This window comes from Cicer arietinum, chromosome 5 (assembly GCF_000331145.2).
Source record: "Cicer arietinum cultivar CDC Frontier isolate Library 1 chromosome 5, Cicar.CDCFrontier_v2.0, whole genome shotgun sequence".
In the NCBI taxonomy this organism is placed as follows: Eukaryota; Viridiplantae; Streptophyta; class Magnoliopsida; order Fabales; family Fabaceae; genus Cicer; species Cicer arietinum.
Window position 1 is genome coordinate 58934403 of NC_021164.2, and position 21153 is coordinate 58955555.

General features: G+C 32.0%; 4 protein-coding genes and 1 non-coding gene across 6 annotated transcripts in view; 4 read left to right on the plus strand and 1 right to left on the minus strand.

The window, feature by feature from the left end:
- LOC101498752 (peptidyl-prolyl cis-trans isomerase CYP19-4-like) overlaps positions 1 to 589 on the minus strand; it is a 4130-nt gene extending 3541 nt beyond the window's left edge. The window contains exons 1-2 of the mRNA XM_004500431.4: positions 316 to 589; positions 127 to 205 (exon numbers count right to left, since the gene is read on the minus strand). Of these exons, the coding sequence (XP_004500488.1) occupies positions 127 to 205; positions 316 to 468 (232 nt within the window). The 5' untranslated portion in view covers positions 469 to 589. The remainder of the gene's footprint in view (positions 1 to 126; positions 206 to 315) is intronic.
- Positions 590 to 1828: 1239 nt separating this feature from the next.
- Positions 1829 to 7647, plus strand: LOC101499071 (phosphoinositide phospholipase C 6). The gene is made up of 9 exons (XM_004500432.4): positions 1829 to 2612; positions 4445 to 4644; positions 4760 to 4895; positions 5770 to 6015; positions 6122 to 6348; positions 6435 to 6552; positions 6648 to 6800; positions 6882 to 6968; positions 7093 to 7647. Exons 1-9 carry the CDS (start codon positions 2289 to 2291, stop codon positions 7393 to 7395), a joined length of 1794 nt encoding a protein of 597 aa, XP_004500489.1. The 5' UTR covers positions 1829 to 2288; the 3' UTR covers positions 7396 to 7647.
- A 730-nt stretch (positions 7648 to 8377) lies between these two features.
- Positions 8378 to 12034, plus strand: LOC101499385 (phosphoinositide phospholipase C 2). 2 transcript variants are annotated; one of them, XM_004500434.4, is made up of 9 exons: positions 8378 to 8827; positions 9240 to 9436; positions 9532 to 9667; positions 9755 to 9997; positions 10093 to 10328; positions 10769 to 10886; positions 11036 to 11188; positions 11276 to 11362; positions 11486 to 12034. In XM_004500434.4, exons 1-9 carry the CDS (start codon positions 8507 to 8509, stop codon positions 11777 to 11779), a joined length of 1785 nt encoding a protein of 594 aa, XP_004500491.1. In that variant the 5' UTR covers positions 8378 to 8506; the 3' UTR covers positions 11780 to 12034. The 2 variants fall into 2 exon arrangements, with proteins under 2 accessions (XP_004500491.1, XP_004500490.1); XM_004500433.4 differs by having other exon boundaries at positions 8379 to 8827; positions 10090 to 10328.
- A 125-nt stretch (positions 12035 to 12159) lies between these two features.
- Positions 12160 to 12352, plus strand: LOC113786861 (U2 spliceosomal RNA). The gene has a single exon (XR_003473169.1). It is a non-coding gene; the product is annotated as a U2 spliceosomal RNA (small nuclear RNA).
- Positions 12353 to 14359: 2007 nt separating this feature from the next.
- On the plus strand, positions 14360 to 20859 carry LOC101499896 (NF-X1-type zinc finger protein NFXL2). Its single transcript, XM_004500435.4, has 13 exons — positions 14360 to 15558; positions 15641 to 15754; positions 15884 to 15939; positions 16052 to 16118; positions 17697 to 17789; positions 18068 to 18153; positions 18444 to 18606; positions 18741 to 18911; positions 19143 to 19333; positions 19492 to 19573; positions 19747 to 19953; positions 20238 to 20327; positions 20416 to 20859. Exons 1-13 carry the CDS (start codon positions 14428 to 14430, stop codon positions 20569 to 20571), a joined length of 2607 nt encoding a protein of 868 aa, XP_004500492.1. The 5' UTR covers positions 14360 to 14427; the 3' UTR covers positions 20572 to 20859.
- Positions 20860 to 21153: the final 294 nt, after the last annotated feature.

Genomic DNA, 21153 nt, shown 5'->3' on the forward strand with positions numbered 1-21153 from the left:
TTAATCATCTTCCAAATCACCATGACACCATTCACAATTAACCCCCTAAGACTCAACATAATCAAATAAATAACTATATTAAAAATAAAAACTTTGTAAGGAATGAAATCAAAAGTATAACAGTACCCGCTAATTTTCCATCGATCTCGATGTCAAAATATACTTTGTGGGTGACAGCCTCTAAATCATCTTTCAAAAGGGTATCCTAAACAACATTGAAAAAAGTGGATAGAAGGGGAAAAGACAGAGCTTGGTTAAATATGAATCTATCGATCAATGATTTAGGAAAGTGGAGAAATAGATGAATCGACTTACATGATTATGAGTAGTAATTAACTTGTCATGAGAAGAAGCGTGATTGGCTCTGTTCTCGACCAATTTGAGCTGAAAGAATGCTATGGTTGCACAGAGGAAGAAAATCCAAATGAGACAAGCTAAAATCAGTGTTCCACTGGCTCTGAAAGCCATTTTGATTTTCTTTCTGATGCAAAAAATCAACGAACGAGACAGTGGTTAAACATCTTCTAATGTGTCAAAATTCAGCAATGAGTTTTAACTTAGATCGGATTAATTAATAATAATTAACTTGATTGGTCAGAAAAGACACAGTTTTACGTTCCTCTTTTGTTACATTACCTAACATAACAAACCTAAAAGAGTGAAGTCTTATTTACTTGGAAAAATAAAACTTTTATTTTTGACCAAAAAACAACTTTTACTTGTATGAATATATTTTTAGTCTATTAAATTATTTTTTAATTTTAGTTTTTACGTAAATGTTATTTAATTTCGGTCTTTATTTATATAATCTTTATAAAAAATAAATATTTCTAGTCCTTGTATTTAGTAATTATAAAAGTAAAAAAAAACTAAAATTTATGTACGGATTATACTTGTCACATTATAAATTTATAAGGAAAAAAATATATTTAACAATAAAAATAAGTCAAGATATTTTGTGCTTGTACCATCACTTATGCTGATTAAACCATAAACAAAAATCACTATTATTATTAGTCATTGATTTCAATGAAGGTGATTTGGAGAGTTAAAGTGAGAAAAAAGTTATTGATTCAACTACTCTCTCTAACAAAATTTAATATTAATTATTAATATTTGTTATTTTAAAAATAACATCACACTCTAAAAAGTTAATTTGATAAAAATAATTTCAATTTTACGATAAGACATTAATTAAGAAAAAAGAAATATAAAACCATCAAGTGAGATAAATATATTTTTCGTTTATGGTTAATCGGTTGAGAGATGAGAACTTGGATCCTCTCATGCATGCTTCCCTCCCTCCTAAAAAATAAGACTGAAATAAGAGAGAAGACGACACAAAATAAATATTTGGACTTTGGATCGGCTCTTTTCTTTCCTTCCTCTCATGTACAATCAAAAAGTGTTAGAGAGATCCATCAAAAGTAAGACATAAGTTAAGAGAGAGACAACGATGAGATGAGGTGAAGAGAAAATGTATGTAAATAATATTTCAATGGAGATGATCTAGATTAAAAAATTAAAAGATGTTTAGGAGAGAGAATAATTAAGAAAAAGATAAATATAAATGAGATGTTGGAGAGAATATAGAAAAACATTTGTGGAAAAACATATAGAATAATTAAGAAAAACATATATGAATATAATTTTAAATAAATAGCTTACAAATAGTGAGCACCACATGCTAATATCTACATCCAATCTCCTAGTATTAAAAATTATGTTATAAATATTACTATAACTCAAACATATCCTCTTAAGCTTTCTTGCTTTCCCAGCTACTTTCATTTTCTTATATTATATATTTTCACTATTCCATCATAGACTCCTCCACACGATACATTGTCAATGTCAAAATAAATCATATATTACCAGAAGTATCTTGTGCCTGGTTGTATTGTATTTTTTTTATAATTATTTTTGTTTAGTCGGACAATACATTTGCATGTCACCAACAATTAAAATAACTTTTTAAATATTTCGTCAACTACATTTTATATTTAGGTATTCATGACTACATTTATTTTAATACCTAACTACTAGGAAATGAAGAAAAAAAATCATTTTTTGTGTGTGAACTATGTAAGATTTCACTTTGTTTTATTTAGCATTGATCTCATGCTTAAATATGAATATTCAGTCGAGATCTAACACATTCAACAGCACTTTAATACAAAACCAAGATCATTTTTTCACTCATTTATTTCACACTATTTTTTGGTGTGAGAAATTATTTGCTCATTGAAATTCAAAACAGAGGTTCTGTTTCTAAGGGGAAGGAGAGAATGAAAAAGAAGATCTTGAAATTGTTAAAAATTTTGACCAAAAATGTTAATTTGAATAAGGGAGAACCACCTTTGGATCTTAAGGAAGTTTTTTTGATGTTTACAAATGGAGAGAACCACATGTCAAAGGATCAACTACTTCGATTCATGGTGGAACATCAGGGAGAACAAAACTGCACCTTATTGGATTTGGAGCCAATCATTCAAAAGGTTTTACAAATGGGAAATTCTAGCACTGAAAGTAGCAACATTGTAGGACTAAGTTTGGATGAGTTCATTGATTTTCTGCTTCTTGATGATTTCAATGGTCCCATAAAAGATGAGGTATGCATTTTCTCTCTGTTTTATTATTGAGAATTTCAGGTGCAAAAATAATGTTAAATGTATTTTTTTCTTCTTCAAATAATTTAGACAAAAATACATCTTTAGTACTTTAATATAATTTTTGTTTAGGTCTTTTAATTTTTTTTTCTTTTTTTAATTTAATTATTTAAGTTATAATAAATTACATATGATTATATTAAAATTTAATCAAAGGAAGTTAATTGTTCTATGTACTTTGCATGAGGAGGGAGTTAAAAACACTAATCACGTGAAAAAATCTTTCTTATTTTTTTTTTATAAGTTAAAGAAGTAAATAAAATTTCTTTAAAGAAAATCAATAAATTTTGATCATTTATAAGATTTGATGAAAATTTTCTAAAAGATTAATATAAGACATATTTTTGAAACATTTGATAGAATTTTCAATTATCATATACTTTCAATTGCACTAATCATTGTCGAAATTCAGAGAAATCACTAATGATATAAATAAAGTGTAATTTAAAAAATCAAATTGCGATTAAAATTTAAAATAATTTAAATAGAAATTGATTAAAACTTAAAGTAAAATAAGTGTAATTTTGCCAATAATTTAATAGCTAAACTCAAACACTTTTAAGTATAAAGAAATAGAAAATTTTGGATTCAAAACTAAAACTTGCAAATCAAGATTTCTACGCCTATTAATTGAGATGTATTTATGAGACTACTGTCGTGCTATATTGTTGTTCATTATAGTTTCTATTTTTTTTTTTAAATAATTATATAGTTTCTATTTTTTTTTAAATAATTATATAGTTTCTACTTTTAATTTATTAAAAACCATTTGAGCAATGTGCCTTGTAATTTTGGGATGGTATATATTTATTTGCCAAATCTGATTGTGTTGATGCCACTTTTTTGTTTCATTGGTAGCATTCAATTTATTATCTTTGAATATAAAGTTTTTCCTACTTGACTTCAAAAATCAAAGTCTCTGTTTGTTTTGACGGTGGCACCACACTAAACTACCTCAAAGTTTCAATATTTAGCTTAAGTGAATTTGAATTTACGGTAGGAATCTACTGATTTTTAATTTCCTAATTTTGACTATATATGATTTATTTTTCTGTAACTTTTTATCATCTTTGTATTTTCATGAATTTTTATTTTTGACTTTTTCAACTTTAAAAAAATTTACTCTCATTTTTACAATTAATAAAATAAACAGAAAATTTATACAACAAAATAAAGAGAGAATAAAACTTACATGCATTATTATTGTAAAATTATTTTATATTAACGACTAATCATAACGTATCAATATCTTAAATAAAAACTGAAAAAAAGAAGTTATATAATTATTAATTGTAGTGATAAATTGCGATTAATTGTCAATAGAAAATAATTTTATACAACCACAAAAAATAAAATAAAGAATTGACATTTGCAGTGTATAATTTTTATTCCCAAAAAATAAAAATAAAAAACTAACGAGCGTGATGCATAAGAAAATATAAATATTAGAAAATGGTTGAAAATCTTTTATACTTTTTAATATAGTTATGTGGGGTCTCATATAAGGTATTATGTGAATTCTTTATTTGTTAAAATGCTAAAAGAGGGTGAAAGTAACGTAGACAAGAACAAGAATACCCTTGATATTCTAACTATGTTGTAACCTCGTGTATTTGTTAACCATTGCAACACTACACACATAATGTATTCCAGAAATATAGAAAATAATTATAGCTTTGGGAGAACCAAACCAAAGTATAGTTAGCACTAATAGTAAGATAAACAGTAGAAGTTTTAGTCCTGACTATGTATAAATTGAATATATGTGATTCCAGGTACATCATGATATGAAAGCTCCCTTGTCACATTATTTCATGTATACAGGGCACAATTCCTATCTTACTGGAAATCAATTTACCAGTGTGAGCAGTGATGAGCCAATTATAGAGGCTTTACTACAAGGTGTACGAGTTATTGAACTAGATTTATGGCCATCTTCAACTAAATATGGTGGTATTAAAGTAGTTCATGGAAGGTAGGTAGCTAGCTACTGTTACTAACTAGGCCACTAGAAGAAGAAATAAATTATCCCTAGAGTTGAAATATTGCTTAATTATATCTTATGGTCTTACTTGTTGGAATCAATGCAGGACTCTTACCACTCCAGTAGCACTAACCAAATGCTTGGAATCCATAAAGAAATATGCTTTTGTCAAATCTGATTTTCCAGTTATTTTAACTTTGGAAGACCATCTAACACCAAAACTTCAGGCTAAATTTGCACAAGTAAGCACTTATTGTCAAAACCACTTACACAAACACTACATAGAAAGCGATGTCGACACCCTCCTAATAATTTTAGAAAATAGAAGTGACATTTGTAGGTGTTAGTTATCTAAAACATCTTCAAGCTATTAAGTTTTCTTGTTATCTAAGTCAAATACTCTCTCCAATGACTATTATAACTAAAAGAATAAAACACTTTCACATGGCAGGCCCAAGGCCTAAAATAAAATTATTAAACTTAGTCTTTTCAAAGTTAATAAATAAATTATTAATATTTTATTTAAAATTTATCTTTCGCATTTTTTTCAATGCAAAATCATTTATCAAATTATTGTAATCGATTTCGTTTAACAATTTTTTTTTAATCGATAATAAAATTAATTCATTTAATCTTTCTTGTGACATAGTTGATTTTAGATAAAATTTAATCAAATTTGAGTTTTGAAAAAAAAAGACTAATAATTAAGAATATAAATATTTACTTATATGCCATATAAATTAGAAAAATATATAGACGGATTAAAAAGAGATAGAATAAATTAAAAACACATACCTTAATATATTATGGCCAATGACAATAGTTAAATGAAAAAACAATTGTTTTGTAATGCGGTGATAGAAAAGTTTCAAATTAAGAGTTGAAGATGATATTTTAAAAAGACTTTATTAGTGAAAAACAATACCTTTGCATTTAACTGACCGATCAACAAAAATATCAATTCAATTAATGATTATGCTAAAAATTGAAAATTAAAATTCATCCGTTGTCTTCCTTGTTTGTGTGTATAGTTGACGCAGGTTTAAAAAGTTTTTTTTATAACATATTATTGGATCCCTGCATATTCATCATGTTTTTATTTATTTATTCATGCAGATGGCAATTCAAATATTTGGAGAAATGCTTCATTATCCCGAGACAGATTATGTAACAGAATTCCCTTCTCCAGCATCACTAAAAAATATGATAGTTATATCAACTAAACCACCAAAGGAATATCCTCAATCTGATAGTGTCATCAACAATCATGCTTCAAATGGAAGTGAATCATCAGAAGAATATGAATCATGGGGACAAGAATTGCAAGATTCTATTATGGCTAAATTGAAAAATGAGAACAATGTGAGGGACTCTATATCCTTCATTTCATTTTTTCTTCAAAGAAGAAAAAAAATAATTTGTTCTTAATTTCTGTGCACTAAAGTTTTTCTCATTTTCTGAATGGTAGAATACAAGTAATGAAGAGATGGAAGATATAAGTATAAGTGATTACAAATCAAACCAGCAACAAGGTGCACGTCAATACAAAGATTTGATTACAATTCATTGTGGAAAATCAGAAGGTTCTATGAAGGATAGACTTAAAGTTGATCATGGTGGTAAAGTTAGAAGGATAAGTTTGAGCGAGAAGACGGTAAAAAATGCTTGTGAATCTCATGGAGCTGATCTAATAAGGTACCTATATCGAACTTACTTGAAGATAGTTAGCATTTTTACAGTTCGGCAATAGCTTAACATGCATTGTTAATTATGCTTTCTAGGTTCACACAGAAAAATATCCTCAGAGTTTATCCTAAAGGAGAACGTGTCATATCCTCAAATTTTAGGCCACATTTAGGGTGGATGTATGGAGCTCAGATGGTTGCATTCAATATGCAGGTTGGAATTCTGTTTTTGTATTTTTTATAGACAAATATTAGTAGTTAATTTGAACCTTTTAGGTATTGTAAACTTCCTTTTTTTTTTTATGATAGGGGTATGGCAAATCACTGAGGTTGATGCAAGGGATGTTCAGAGCAAATGGAGGGTGTGGTTATGTGAAAAAACCTGAATTTCTAATTCAAGAAGGTGCAAATAATGAGGTTTTTGATCCTAGAAGAACACTGCCAATGAAACAGATATTAAAAGTGAGTGTACATTTAATCACTTTGCTAAAAGGAAATTAAGTTGTTTCATGACTTATGAATATTTTTCTTGTTCAAAAACAGGTAAAAGTATACAAAGGAGATGGTTGGAAAACAGATTTCAGTCCAACACATTTCGATCGATTCTCTCCACCGGATTTTTACACAAAGGTCAGTTGCACAATTCTCCACTCATTTTACTTAATAAGTTTAGTTGTCGTTTTAAGATTATTTACACACACAAAAAAAACTAATCAACGCATGGTTCTATTTTGATGATATAAAACTGTGACAGGTTTGTATTGTTGGAGTTGCAGCTGATAGTGTGAAGAAGAAAACAAGTGTAAAAATGAACAATTGGCATCCTATTTGGGATGAAGAGTTCGAATTCAGTTTGACAGTTCCGGAGCTCGCGTTGCTTCGGATAGAAGTAAAGGATAAAAATCAGACACAAGATAATTTTGCTGGACAAACTTGTTTGCTCGTATCAGAACTAAGACATGGATTTCGGTCTGTTCCTTTGTATGACACAAAGGGAAAGAAATTTACCTCTGTCAAGCTTTTACTTCGCTTCCACTTTAAAACTCTAAATATATAGTAGATTATTGATATCGTTAACTTAATTATATACTCGCTTTTTACTTAAATATAAACTAAAATGTACGTATATTTATGTATTAAATACATGTAGCTTATATTTAAGTCTGAATGCAGTGTAAGGTTTTTTAATTTAGAAGCATCAGATATTTATTTTCAGCTGCTTGAAATAGTACTGTGGGCCTAATTCACTCTGTCAATTTTATCCTTTTTGCTCCATCAAGATTAATAACAAAATATGATTAATTAAGAACTTTCAATATTTTAGCATGGCTTTTTAGATTTAACAATGATGATTAGCATACAAGTTTTAATAAGGTGCACAATATTGATGCTAGATGTGAGACCAGAAAGGCATGATATATAGGTTAGAATGTGACGCCATACCCTCTAAATGAGGAAACTAGTGCATGGATCAAGATGTTGCATCTTAGTGATTGTTACTTTTACAGACCCTAGTATTGTATATACCAGTATTAAAACCAAAAAAGTTGGGTCTAACATTGTCCTTGAACAAAATGTTTCATATTTAACTTAGTGTAATAATTTTCAAATTGAAGTTTGTAGCATAAGCAAAAGATAAATGCAAAATGATGAGCAGTTACAAAAAGGGAGAAAAATGAAGGGATGGTATTTTAACTATAGATGTTTTGTCATCCATATTCATATAATATTAAACATTAATTTAATTATAGACAGTTAATATTACTCAGTGTATTTTCTAAAATTTAACCGATCATTCCCCTATTATATTAACGGATTTGGAGTATTATCTATTTGAATTTGAAAACATGTAATGTAATTCAACCGATAAGAACTAATCACATGACATCTTACTTGATTCATCCATTTCCAATCCAAAGGTGCCATCCCTGCCATGTGCCCAATCCAACCATCATTTTCATTAATATCAATGCGGTGGGACCCAACAACATATTTCTTTGATTGCCAACAAAACAAGAAACGTATCCATTATCATTCATATTAAAAAAAGATTATCCAGAATACACATCTACACTTCACACGCGTTTATGTAGTTAGTTAATTAGTTATTATTATGATCTTATAAACACAAAGTGTTCGTTCTTTCTTTCTAACAAACGAACAGAGAAATGTCTTCTAAACAGAAACAGACTTACAGCGTTTGCTTTTGCTGCCGGCGACGGTTTAAACTCGGCGTATCGGAGGCACCGCCGGAGATAAGGGAATTTTTTCACCGTTACTGCGATGAAAACGGGATCATGACTGCATCTCACCTGCGAAGGTTTCTGACTGAGGTCCAGAGAGAAGAGAAGATCACAGAGGAAGAAACACAAGCCATCATCGACGGTCACAAACATTTGAGTATCTTTCATCGAAGGGGTCTAAATCTCGAAAGTTTCTTCAAGTTTCTATTCAGTGATGATAATCCTCCTCTCTTACCTTCTCGTGGGGTAATATTGCTTTTTTTTTTAGATTTCATTTATTATTGTCCGTTGATTTGCTTTTATTATTATCATATGTTTTCCAATTCTGGATGCTTTTCTTAGTTGACTGGATTTTTATTTTAATGATTAGATTTCGTTTATTGTTTCACTTTCTGTTTTGTTTGTAGGTTAATTTCAATTATCTGCTGAGTTTATAGTGATTCAGTTTCGTTTTGGTGCGATGGTTATTATACTTTTAATTAATCAGCAATTATGTGTAACTGATAATAATATTGGCTTGTCATCATATGAACTTCATAATTAATCAAAATGAAACTGAAATTAATAGGTATCGCATGATGTGTAATTTTTATCAACTCAGTTGTTATGATTATGGTGTTTGTTTAACTAATGTTGAACGTTTCTTGTGTTATTTCAGGTGCACCAAGATATGACTTTGCCATTGTCTCATTATTACATATACACTGGTCATAATTCCTATCTAACTGGAAATCAGCTTAGTAGTGACTGCAGTGATGCCCCCATCATCAATGCACTGCAGAGAGGTGTAAGGGTTATCGAATTAGATATATGGCCTAATGATTCCAAGGAGGATATTCATGTTCTTCATGGAAGGTAAGTTCATGGTTTATGTATCTCCAATAATTTGATGAAGATTCATTTCATCCATCTATTTTACTAAAGGCAACAAAAATGATGCAATCTTACAGGACATTGACTACTCCCGTCGCGCTTATCAAATGTTTGAGGTCTATTAAGGAGTACGCCTTTGTCGCGTCAGAATACCCGGTTGTAATAACCTTAGAAGACCATCTTACTCCTGATCTTCAGGCCAAAGTGGCTAAGGTTAGTTACTTGGAATTCTATTAGGATTTTGAAAATATGCTTACATTCTTATAGCTGACAGTTGAAAGTTTTGTGTTTAAATTTTAGATGGTTACTCAAACATTTGGAGACATACTATTTTGTCCTAGCTCAGAATCATTGAAGGAATTTCCTTCTCCTGAATCACTTAAAAAGAGGATTATCATATCAACTAAACCACCTAAGGAGTACCTTGAGGCAAAAGAAGGAAAGGAAAAGGGAGAATCACAGAGGGGAAAGCCTTCAGATGATGAAGAAGCTTGGGGCAAAGAAGTCCCCAGTTTGAGAGGCGGTACCATAGCAGATTACAAGGTATGATACTAAGTCAATGTTTGTTAATTACACTGACATTTAATTTTGTAAGTGAGATTGGTTGATTCATTTTTATTGCTTGAATTCTTCAGCAGAACAGTGGGGATGATGAAGATGATCTTACTGAAGAGGATGATGATCTAGATGAAGCAGAAAAGTTGGGTCAAAATGGATCGGATGAATATAGACGTTTAATTGCCATTCATGCTGGGAAGCCTAAAGGTGGACTAGAGGAAGGTCTCAAAGTGGATCCTGATAAAGTGAGACGTCTAAGTTTAAGTGAGTCACAGCTCGAAAAGGCGGCTGAAACATATGGAAAAGAAATTGTCAGGTACTGTTAAAAGTTTCCAGTTAGTCCTTGATCACCCTCAGCATGATATTGATCTGTCTATAACTCTTTGTAATAAAAATTAGTAAAATTTGACTGTTGCATAGGCTCTTGTTTCGATCTTTTATGGTTGCTAGAGTTAAAGAAATATGAGATCAATACTAGTTAGTCCTTGATCATGGTTTACTAATGTTAATGATCAATATTAGTAGTCATATTAGAAATTAGAAACGTCTGAGTACATTATGATTTAGGCAGCATATCAAATAATTTTCTCAGTACATTATGATTTAGGCAGCATATCAAATAATTTTCTCATTCTGCTAAAATTGAAACAAATCGAAAGCATTTATATTCAGTTTTGCTTTGGAACAAACATATTGCAGGATGTGTTCTTTATTTGCAAATGAAGTGTGAGGTACTGATTTCGTGATTGTTGACAGGTTTACTCAGCGGAATATACTTCGGGTGTATCCGAAGGGTACACGCATTACCTCATCAAATTATAATCCATTAATTGGGTGGATGCATGGAGCTCAGATGGTTGCATTTAACATGCAGGTATATTTTTTTGATACACTTCCTTTCAGTTGCTTCAAGACATTGTTAAGACACACATTCAACATCATTGAGTCTATTATTTATTTATGATATTAAGATCATTAAAGATTTCAACTAATCTGTTTTTGATGTGGGTGGTTCCTTGGCAGGGGTATGGGAGATCTCTTTGGTTGATGCAGGGAATGTTTAAAGCCAATGGAAGGTGTGGTTTTGTTAAAAAACCAGATTTTCTATTAAAGACTGGTCCCAATAATGAGGTTTTTGATCCTAAAGCTCCTTTGCCTGTGAAAACTACTTTGAAGGTGAGGGTACTTTTACTGGTGACTTTTACTAGTGTCTCTAGTCTAGGTTCCTAACAAAGCTCATGCTTTCTAATTACTCTTAATTAGGTGACTGTATATATAGGAGAAGGATGGTATTATGATTTCAAGCATACACACTTTGATCAATTCTCACCTCCTGATTTCTATGCAAGGGTATGTTAAGACGATAATCTACTAAATCATTTATGTTTCAATTATAGCATAGTCATATTTCTTCTATTGCTTTCTCTTTATTGCTTTTATCATTTCACATTTATTTGATAAACTCATATGCAGGTGGGGATTGCTGGAGTCCCTTTCGATACTACTATGAAAAAAACTAAGTCAATAGAGGATAATTGGCTACCTTCTTGGAATGAGGTATTCGAGTTTCCTCTTTCTGTTCCGGAGTTGGCTCTCCTTCGCATCGAAGTTCATGAATATGACATGTCTGAGAAAGATGACTTTGGTGGCCAAACATGTTTACCCGTGTCGGAACTAAGAAGTGGAATTCGAGCAGTTCCATTACATTCCCGCAAAGATGTTAAATACAACAATGTTAAGCTTCTCATGCGCTTTGAATTCATCTGATTTTGTGCATTCTTTGCTCTATATTTTTGTACAGCCATTACAATATAACGGAAGAGTTTGTATTTAGCTGTGTAGTATATATTGCTTATTTTGGACGATTTTCTTTTCAATCTTTTGGTATTTGCCCGAATATCTAAGAGTGTGAGTGAGAATAATCTGTTGGTGGTTGATGATGTTGTCTCTACCAAAGAGTGTGTTTCCTCTGATTTTGAGTGATGTTTTAAGAAATAAGATGTGTATCATTGTTGTAAGGCTTGTCAATACTCTTTAGTATGAAGGCATTGTTTTGAAAGGCAAAAGCCAAGTCCCGCACCATGCAAGATTATGATGAGTAGCCAAAACATCTATTGTAAAAGATGAATTACTTCACGTCTCCGATCATATCTTTTTCGGCTTTTTGGCTAAGATCAGGTGTAGTTTCTGTCTTTATCAGTTTAATATCTGATATGTGGACTAATTGTCTACATGATATTAAATTACTTTTTTGAGGGAGAGAGACCTTTACTGCTGCTGGGTCTTGCTGTTGGGTGTCATTTATGTGTTGCACTATGGCATGGGCTTGGCGCATCCCACCCAAATCAGTTTTAAATGATAAAAACTTACTACAATTGGCCAATTGCTTGCTTCCTTTATTTCATTGATTTATTGTGGCGTTAGTAATTTATGTACCGGAGAAGAAATAGGATTTCATACAAGCAATAGTATTTGATCATTAATAGTTAATCATCATCATATTTTAGAATATATCACATCACTTTTTTATTAAAACATTTGAGGGAGATACTAATAAAATTAATGAATTTTAAAATGAAAAACTAGTTTTAGAAATGGATGAAAATAGAGGACTAATTTAATTGTAAAAAAAACAGATAGAAAAATTATGATTAAACTTTAATTTTCTAATCACAATTTAAAATATTTGTAGACATTTAATATCAATGGTATTCAAATTCCATCCCAGTTGAAACAAGGAAAAAAAAAAATCCAATATTGAATTTGATTTTAAAAAAATTATAGAATATCAATCTATTTTCTCACGTTATTAAAACTTTAATATGATTTATAAAATTATAAAATATTGATTTATTAAAAAAATAGTAATCAAGTTTGTCTTTGAATTGATATTTGTAAAAATTATAATAATATTCCATTGGTAATGCGAGATATAACGAGGGGTGATCCAAACTTTATATTTAAAATTTCAAAAATTATTTTAAAATATTAATAATTCGATAAATAAAAATGATCTAAAGATTCAATATTTACTCATTGAGATCTTATGTGATCACTCATTGCATACATTCAATATTTGCCACGAAACTTGAGATATAGACTATTTGGATTTTTATCAAAGTCACTATACGTCCTATCCAGATCCATATTTATTATAAAAAAGAATACTGTTTTTCTTTAAACTAAACTAAAAAAAGAATTCTGTAAAGGTTAAAATATTTCAAATTTGTTACCAACACCCCTCACTTTACTGTCCAACACCCCTCATTTTACTGTCCGCATTCTTTACTTTATAAAAAAAATAATAAAATATAAAAAATGTCTTTTAATATTTATAATATTCTTTAACTATATTTATCATTTCATCACTATTTTTAACCACTCAAAATTCACATATTACAAAATCACCGCAATTCACCCTCCATCATAACTCATAATCATTTAAAACTTACATCAGTCACTCATAACTTGCATATCATTTGTTCCCTCTTCACATTGTAGTTAAAGTGACCCAATGAGGTATGTTTATTGTTATGTTTTTGAGTTCGTAAATTTTTTCAAAATATGATAATTTTACGTGAACTCAGTTCACGTAGTTGTAACATTACTTAAACTGAATTCACATACATTGTAAATTTATTAAAATCTCAGGTAGTATGTGAATTAAGTTCATGTATGTGATTTAAAGTTTTGTAAATAATGGAGTTTGAGATGTGGTACATGAACCGAGTTCACGTAAACGTATTTGAACTGAGTTCACGTACATCGTAAAATTGTAAAAATCTCAGGTAATACATACATTAAGTTCACATAAACGAACGTGATTTAAGATTTTGTAATGATGGAGTTTGAGACTCATTGGTGGTACGTGAACCGAGTTCACGTAAATGTATTTGAACTGAGTTCACGTACATTGTAAAATTGTAAAAATTTCAGATAATACGTGAACTGAGTTCACATAAACGTACTTTAATTGGGTTCACGTGCATTGTAAACATATCATATGTGAACGGAGTTCATATAAACGTACTTTAACTGAGTTCACGTAAACATACTTGAATTGAGTTCATGTACATTGTAAAATTGTAAAAATCTCAAGTAGTACGTGAACTAAAAATAAAGATGTTGATGAAAATGAAAATGAGGATGAAGATGAAGATCGAAAGAAATTAGAGTTTTGAAGATGAAAATGAATGAATGAGATTAGTAAAAATTCAATAAATAGGTAAAAACATTTTGGATAATTTATTTTTATTTTTTAAATGAGGGATGTGGGGAGTAAAGTGAGGGGGTGTAGGTAGCATTTTTGTAAGATTTTCTAAAATAATAATAATAATAAAGCAGATAGAAACAAACAGGTGAGAGGTGGTGTCGAACATATCATAGAGAAGAGACTGTCATACCAAACATTTGATATGGCATCATCCAACTACATCCCGCCACTCTCCGACTCAGATTCCGACGGCGGTTCCTCCACCTCCGAACTCCTCCGCCACTCAGACCTCTCCGAATCCATATTCAAATCCTACTTCAATTTCTCCGGCCACTCCTCAATCAATGCCACCTCCGCCGACCTCTCCAAGATCCGATCCTTCCTCACATCCTCTTCCTCCGGCGCTCTCTCCTGCCTCATATGTCTCGAACGCATCAAACCCTCCGATCCCACTTGGTCCTGCACTTCCCTCTGCTTCGCTGTCTTCCACCTCTTCTGCATCCAAAGCTGGTCTCGTCAAGCTTCCGATCTCGCCGCTTCACGCGCCGTCACTCGCCTTTCCATTTCACAAGATCAAGCCTCCAACACAGCTCTCTGGAATTGCCCTAAATGTAGGTTTGAATATCCCAAAAGCCTCATCCCAAAAACTTACCTTTGCTTCTGCGGCAAATTGGAGAATCCTCCAAGTGATGATCCTTGGGTTTTACCTCATTCATGTGGTGACGTTTGTGGTAGATCTTTGAAGAACAATTGTGGACACCATTGTTTGCTTCTTTGTCATCCTGGGCCATGCCCTTCTTGCCCCCAACTCGTTAAAGCTCGTTGCTTTTGTGGGTCCCACCATGATGTTCGAAGATGTGGGTTCAAGGAGTTTTCTTGTGAAGCTCCTTGTTCCAAATTATTGGATTGTGGTGTTCACAAATGTGTTGAGATTTGCCACCGTGTTAGCTGTCCACCGTGTCGGGCGCGTGGCGTTTATCGGTGTCAATGTGGGAAGGTGAAGGAGGAAAAGGAATGTTGTGATCGTGTTTTTCAATGCGGCGAACCTTGTGAGAAGAAGCTTAGTTGTGGGAAGCATGTTTGTGAGAAAGGGTGTCATTTTGGTGAATGTGGTGCATGTCCTTTACAAGGGAAGAGAACATGTCCTTGTGGTAAAAGGGTCTATGAAGGAATGCCTTGTGATGCTCCTTTGCAAGTTTGTGGAGCTACTTGTGAGAAAACGTTGCCATGTGGATATCATAGGTGCCATGAACGATGCCATCGTGGACAGTGTATTGAGACTTGTAGGATTGTTGTGAAGAAGTGTTGTCGCTGTGGGAGCCTTAAGAAAGATGTAAGTGGTTGTCATTATTTTGATGCATTGTTGTGGTTTGTGAAATAGTTATAGTTGGCAAAGTTAATTGAACTTAGAGTAGGTACCTTGCTATCAAGATTTGACATGTGAGAGGAAGTGCCAGACGATGCGTGATTGTGGTCGCCATCCGTGTAAACGCCGCTGCTGTGATGGAGATTGCCCTCCTTGTTCAGAGGTGTGTGTGCTTTGTTTTGTCGTAGATAATTATATATTAATAATATTATGTTATCACCTCATTTTGATTGTAGTTTTGTAAGTTTATAATTACATTGATCATTTTCTTTTGTTTTTAAAATAATATTAGATATGTGGCAGGAGGCTTCGCTGTAGGAACCATAAATGCCAATCTCCATGCCACAGGTACGTTCTTTTTCTGTATTGCATGATCTTTCATTCTCTAACTTGTGAAGCCTAAACTAAAGTATATGAGAAGTAGAATACAACTTGATGATAGCTAAATTTGTTCTTGCAGAGGTGCTTGTGCTCCTTGTCCTATAATGGTGACAATTTCGTGTGCATGTGGGGAGACACATTTTGAGGTTTGAGTTCCTACATCAGGATTCTGTTTACACCTAGTGTTAGTAACATGATTTTTCTTTTCCAGTTGTGCATGTTTGTGCTTAATGTGAAGTCCCATTTTATAATTATATTTCTTTCTACCTATCTAGTTTTGATTATAGATTTAGAGGAAGCTATCCTTAAAGGGTACATTCGAGTTCGTATTAGAGGAGACTTTGTTATGTATTTCATGAGATTATGATAATATTGACAAGGTACCGAAACAATTAGAAGAGTAACATCTTTCATGATGTTACTAGTGAGCGGAAGAATATGTTTCAGTCATTCAGTATTGACTACTATGGCTCAATGACGTGTTTTTCTACAAACTGCGCTAAAGGCATTAAAGATAGTGAAACTATCGACAAATAAGAGTTTAATGGTGAAATTGTTTGTGTTTAAATCATCGAATGCTCAAATTATATTTAAAAAGGAATTTGTTATTAAATGATTTCAACACTTACAATTTCACGATTAAATTCTTCTTTGATAATAGCTTCACTATCTTTAACGCTTATAGCGCAATTTGATAATGCTTTGGTTGCCAGAAAAAATGATGCTTGACTCTTCATTCTTGTAGTAGTCAGTATTGAATAACTGAAATATATTCTTCAGCCCATTAGTAACATCATGCAAGATGGATATCTTCTGTTTATTTCGGTACCTTTTTAGTATACCTATAATCTCATAAAATAAATCACTAAAGTCTGACACAAATTTGTTTGTATAACATATGGAAGCAACACCTTGTTCCATCTTTAACATACATTATAGCTCCCACATTATATTTTGTAACACTTATGTCAAACAAAACCGTTGATGGCCGACTTCATAGAAGTTGATGGCTAGATAATGTTGGACTTAGTGGTTAGTTTGAAGTTTATGGATGGAACTTTCCAGTGAATAAAACTTTGCTTTCATGTATGTCTCACTCATTTCCCAGCACCTTAATGGTCTTTGCTAGGTTTTAGTTTATTGGAAGAAGGGAGAGATTTTTGGTAGTGATCAAAAGCATATCATTTTGTTTTTGCGTAATATAAGCACATTGCATTACACTTGCTGCTGATTTATTTGAAATTAATCATTTGAACATGTTATGGGAAACAAAGCTAAATGTATTTTATATGAAACCAAGGAGGGTTGTTATTGTTAGTTTATGTAATATTCATTGTAGTCAATTCAGTGTGATATTCCCATTTTGATATTACTTGTGAGTTGTGATGCCTGCTAATTTCATAGCATTTTCATTCAATAAATTAGAAGATAGTTCAGAGATCTGATAAATATGAAGTTCTTTTTTGTATTTCAATACGAAGAAATTAGTAATTTTACTTGATCTCTCTGGTTGTATGTCAATAAGTTCACACACAACACACCAGAAGTACATATTCTCTTTTATTTCATTCTTTGCGAGTGTGCCTTTTATTATTTTGGGTTGTCTTTCATCTTTTAATCAATCTGCCACTATTGTCTTATATTAATCCATTGATACTTGGATTTTATCAATTTTTGTGGCATTTGGTTAAACTATATTTGCTGAGTGATGGATTTTGTACCAGGTTCCTTGTGGTACTGAAATGGATCAAAAGCCACCGAAATGTCCTAAACGGTGTCCTATTAAGCCTTTGTGCCGGCATGCATTAATCTGCAAGGTACTATTTGTTACTGAGATATATTGGAATTATGTGAAACTGGGTGAAGCTACAACAGAGGAAAATAATTTAGAAAAAAAATCTCCAATTCATGTTTCTTTTTTTCAGCAAATGGTAATAGCATTTGTCGAAAAAGTTATAATAGCGTGTCTCTTAAGGGCATCTTTTCGTTTAACTATTTTGAGATTTAATATCAGCTAATTGAAGTTTCTCTTTAGGGTTTGGGATTTAGTCCTTGATTTCCTAATACCTGTTTATGCTTTGTTGATTTTGTTTAGCCGCACAAATGCCATTATGGGGCCTGCCCTCCTTGTCGCCTACCTTGTGCAGAAGAGTACCATTGTGGCCATACGTGCAAATTAAGGTTTGAGAAAATTTTCCCTCTACATATCAAAGATTAAGATGTTACAAAGTATCATTTTGAAGAAACTTCTTAAAGGGTTACTTTTGAGCTTTCAAGTATTTAGGCATGAATGAAAGGTCCAAAAAAGTGATTCTTTTGTCTCTACTCATGTATCGAGTACTGGCAAATTCGTGAAGCAGTGCATATGTGTCACCAGAATCCAATATCATATAGTTGAATCGAACCACAAGGGACTGTAAGTTCAAATTCCAGTTACGATCTTTCCTTAACAAACTTTTTTCTTTGTGAAGGTGTCATGGTGCTAGGCCTCCTCCCAATCCAGAGTTTACTCTCAAACCAAAGAAAAAGAAGTTTATACAACAAAGTGAAAGTGTTCCCGGCACTCCGTGCCCTCCTTGCCCAGAACTAGAATGGAGATCGTGTGTTGGGCAGCACATCGGAGCAGAGCAAATGGTTTGTTTTTCTTATCTTACAAGCTGTATATGAACTATGACACGCAAGATTGTTTTAAATGATTTTGTTCAAATCTAATTCACATTAACTTCTTTTAATGTGGTTTCTGTTTTCTTTTGTCACCCTCTTATCAGATGGTCTGCTCTAATAAATCACAATTCTCCTGTGAAAATTTATGCGGTAATCCTCTACCATGTGGTAATCATTATTGTACTAAAACCTGCCATGCCTTGGAGAACCGGTCTTCCACAAACCAGTTAACGAGAAGTGAGGCTTGTGAAGATTGTTCGCTTTCTTGCCAAAAGGTTTTGAATCTTTCATAATTCAATTTATCGATTGTATTATATTCTTTGTTTTGCACCTCGTCTTTCTCATTTGTTTTGCTATATGTTTCCTATGTATTATCACTGGATTTTATTAACTGAATCAATGGAATTTCTCAATTGTTTAATGTATAAAGTTGAGAATATCACTTTTTTACTACCCAAAATCAGAGTTGATAATTAGTCTCTTGATGTGTATACTGCATTGATTAGGAAAGAAAGCCTGCGTGTCAACATCACTGCCCTCGGCGATGTCATCCTGGAGACTGCCCCCCATGCAAGGTGCTAATTAAACGGTCATGTCATTGTGGTGCAATGGTCCATGTTTTCGAGTGCATTTATTACAACAGCCTTTCGGCAAAGGATCAAGAGACTGCCCGTTCATGCGGTGGACCGTGTCACAGGTAATTTAAATAGAAGTAACTTTTAATCTAGTTTTGCATTCGAAACCAACTTGAAGTTGAAAATATCTGTTAGATTTATGTTCTTTCTTCTCTTTTTGTTCCTCGTTCTCTAAATGAATTAAGTTGATGATAGCATTATGGTTATATCGGTTTTGCAGAAAGATGCCAAATTGTACACATCTATGCCCAGAGACATGTCATCCTGGTCCATGCCCAAATCCTGAGAAATGCAGTAAAAAGGTACAGATTTTAATAGCTATCATTTAATGAATTAATTTGAAAATAACACTATTAGCTCAATCAGTATCTAGTTTTTTGCCTTACTATTCTAGGTACTGAAAACTAAACAAACCATACACCTATTATTGATCCAAATTATTTAACCTCTAAAATATGAACTCGTTCTTCACAAGGTCACCGTTCGTTGCAAATGCCAAACACTGAAAAAGGAGTGGCTTTGTCAAGACGTTCAAGCAGAATATAATCGTTCCGATTGCCAGCCAAGCGATATACCAAAAAATCAATTTGGAGTTGGACTTATTCCTTGCAATTCTGATTGTAAGAGTAAAGTGCAGGTTGTTGAGTCAGAACTGCAATTACGCAAATCTCGAGTTACAGTGGTAATTCTGCTTCCATCAGAACTTATCGCATACATTCAAAGTTATCTACTTTGCACGGTTATTTTTTTATTCATCATCACTACAAAATTGGGTTGTACTTGTGAAAATTCAGTTCCTGAAAGCACATCTAGAGTGTAATTTCTGCATTCTAATAGTCTGTGATCAGTGATGCATAATTTGCACCTGAATTTACAAGTGAGCTCTGTAGTGGTAGTGTCATGAATCATTATACTAATTAAGTAATTTTTTTGTTTTTACAAGTCTAATACTAGTAATTGTTGAAGGTAAAGGAGCCAGATAATGAAAAATCAGGTCCAAAGCGACGTAAAAGGAAGGAGCGGGTAGTAGAATCTAAGGAACCGACAGTACTACAGGTATGTTAGTTTTTGTGATAAAATTTATTTTTAAATTTCATCTACTTTTCTCTTTGCTGACCAATTTATGATTGTAATTATTGAACAGAAAATTATTTCCAGAACCAAGCAGTTTCTTCTATTTGTTTTTTTCTTGGTCATACTTGTTGCTGCCACTTATTATGGGTACAAGGGACTTCTACAGCTCAATGATTGGATGAATAAAGTTGACGAACAAAGACATAAATCTTCGCGAATTAGATGATTAGTTCATTTTAGTTACTATATTATTTCTTGCCGTTAATGAAATTATATATATTGCACATCAAGTTTCAATATACTTTTGAATACTTGCAGCACTATGCACATTCTTTTTTCATGGACAAGGAAATAATCACCCAAAAGTTAGACATGTTCAGAGTTTTCCTTAATGAGGTTTTTTTTTTAGGGATTCAATCAATTTGCATGTTCAATATTGTTGTCAAAGATGTAGCTATTGTATACATTTTGTGTAAACTTATATAGTGCTATGATGATTGATATTTTTGGTGGATTGGTTATATTGCAATAACATTTCCATTATCAAATTGTTAAACTGAATTCTTAAGAAAAACTATATTAAATTTGACACTATTTAATTGCCTATATTCAGTTTCATTTCAAGGGTAAAAGTCATACTTATAACAGGTGGTAATATTTTAATGTGCTTATATGACATCCTTTATTGCATGGTGTGATAGCTGTGAACACCAAACTACGTTCACATTGTTTCTGCACTTTCATTTCTGAAGTCTTATCGTGCTTTTTGAAATATAAATTATGCCATAACTTATTCTAATTAAGACTT

Bases quoted from the DNA above. Each gene is read 5' to 3' on its own strand.
- LOC101499385 (XM_004500433.4), top strand. From the start codon at position 8,507: ATGTCTTCTAAACAGAAACAGACTTACAGCGTTTGCTTTTGCTGCCGG. The intron at 9,998-10,089 runs GTATGATACTAA...TGAATTCTTCAG, and splicing joins GTACCATAGCAGATTACAAG to CAGAACAGTGGGGATGATGA. The intron at 10,329-10,768 runs GTACTGTTAAAA...GATTGTTGACAG, and splicing joins TATGGAAAAGAAATTGTCAG to GTTTACTCAGCGGAATATAC.
- LOC101499896 (XM_004500435.4), top strand. From the start codon at position 14,428: ATGGCATCATCCAACTACATCCCGCCACTCTCCGACTCAGATTCCGAC. The intron at 15,559-15,640 runs GTAAGTGGTTGT...AACTTAGAGTAG, and splicing joins GTGGGAGCCTTAAGAAAGAT to GTACCTTGCTATCAAGATTT. The intron at 18,154-18,443 runs GTTTGAGAAAAT...TTCTTTGTGAAG, and splicing joins GGCCATACGTGCAAATTAAG to GTGTCATGGTGCTAGGCCTC.
- LOC101499071 (XM_004500432.4), top strand. From the start codon at position 2,289: ATGAAAAAGAAGATCTTGAAATTGTTAAAAATTTTGACCAAAAATGTT. The intron at 4,645-4,759 runs GTAGGTAGCTAG...GAATCAATGCAG, and splicing joins ATTAAAGTAGTTCATGGAAG to GACTCTTACCACTCCAGTAG. The intron at 6,349-6,434 runs GTACCTATATCG...TATGCTTTCTAG, and splicing joins CATGGAGCTGATCTAATAAG to GTTCACACAGAAAAATATCC.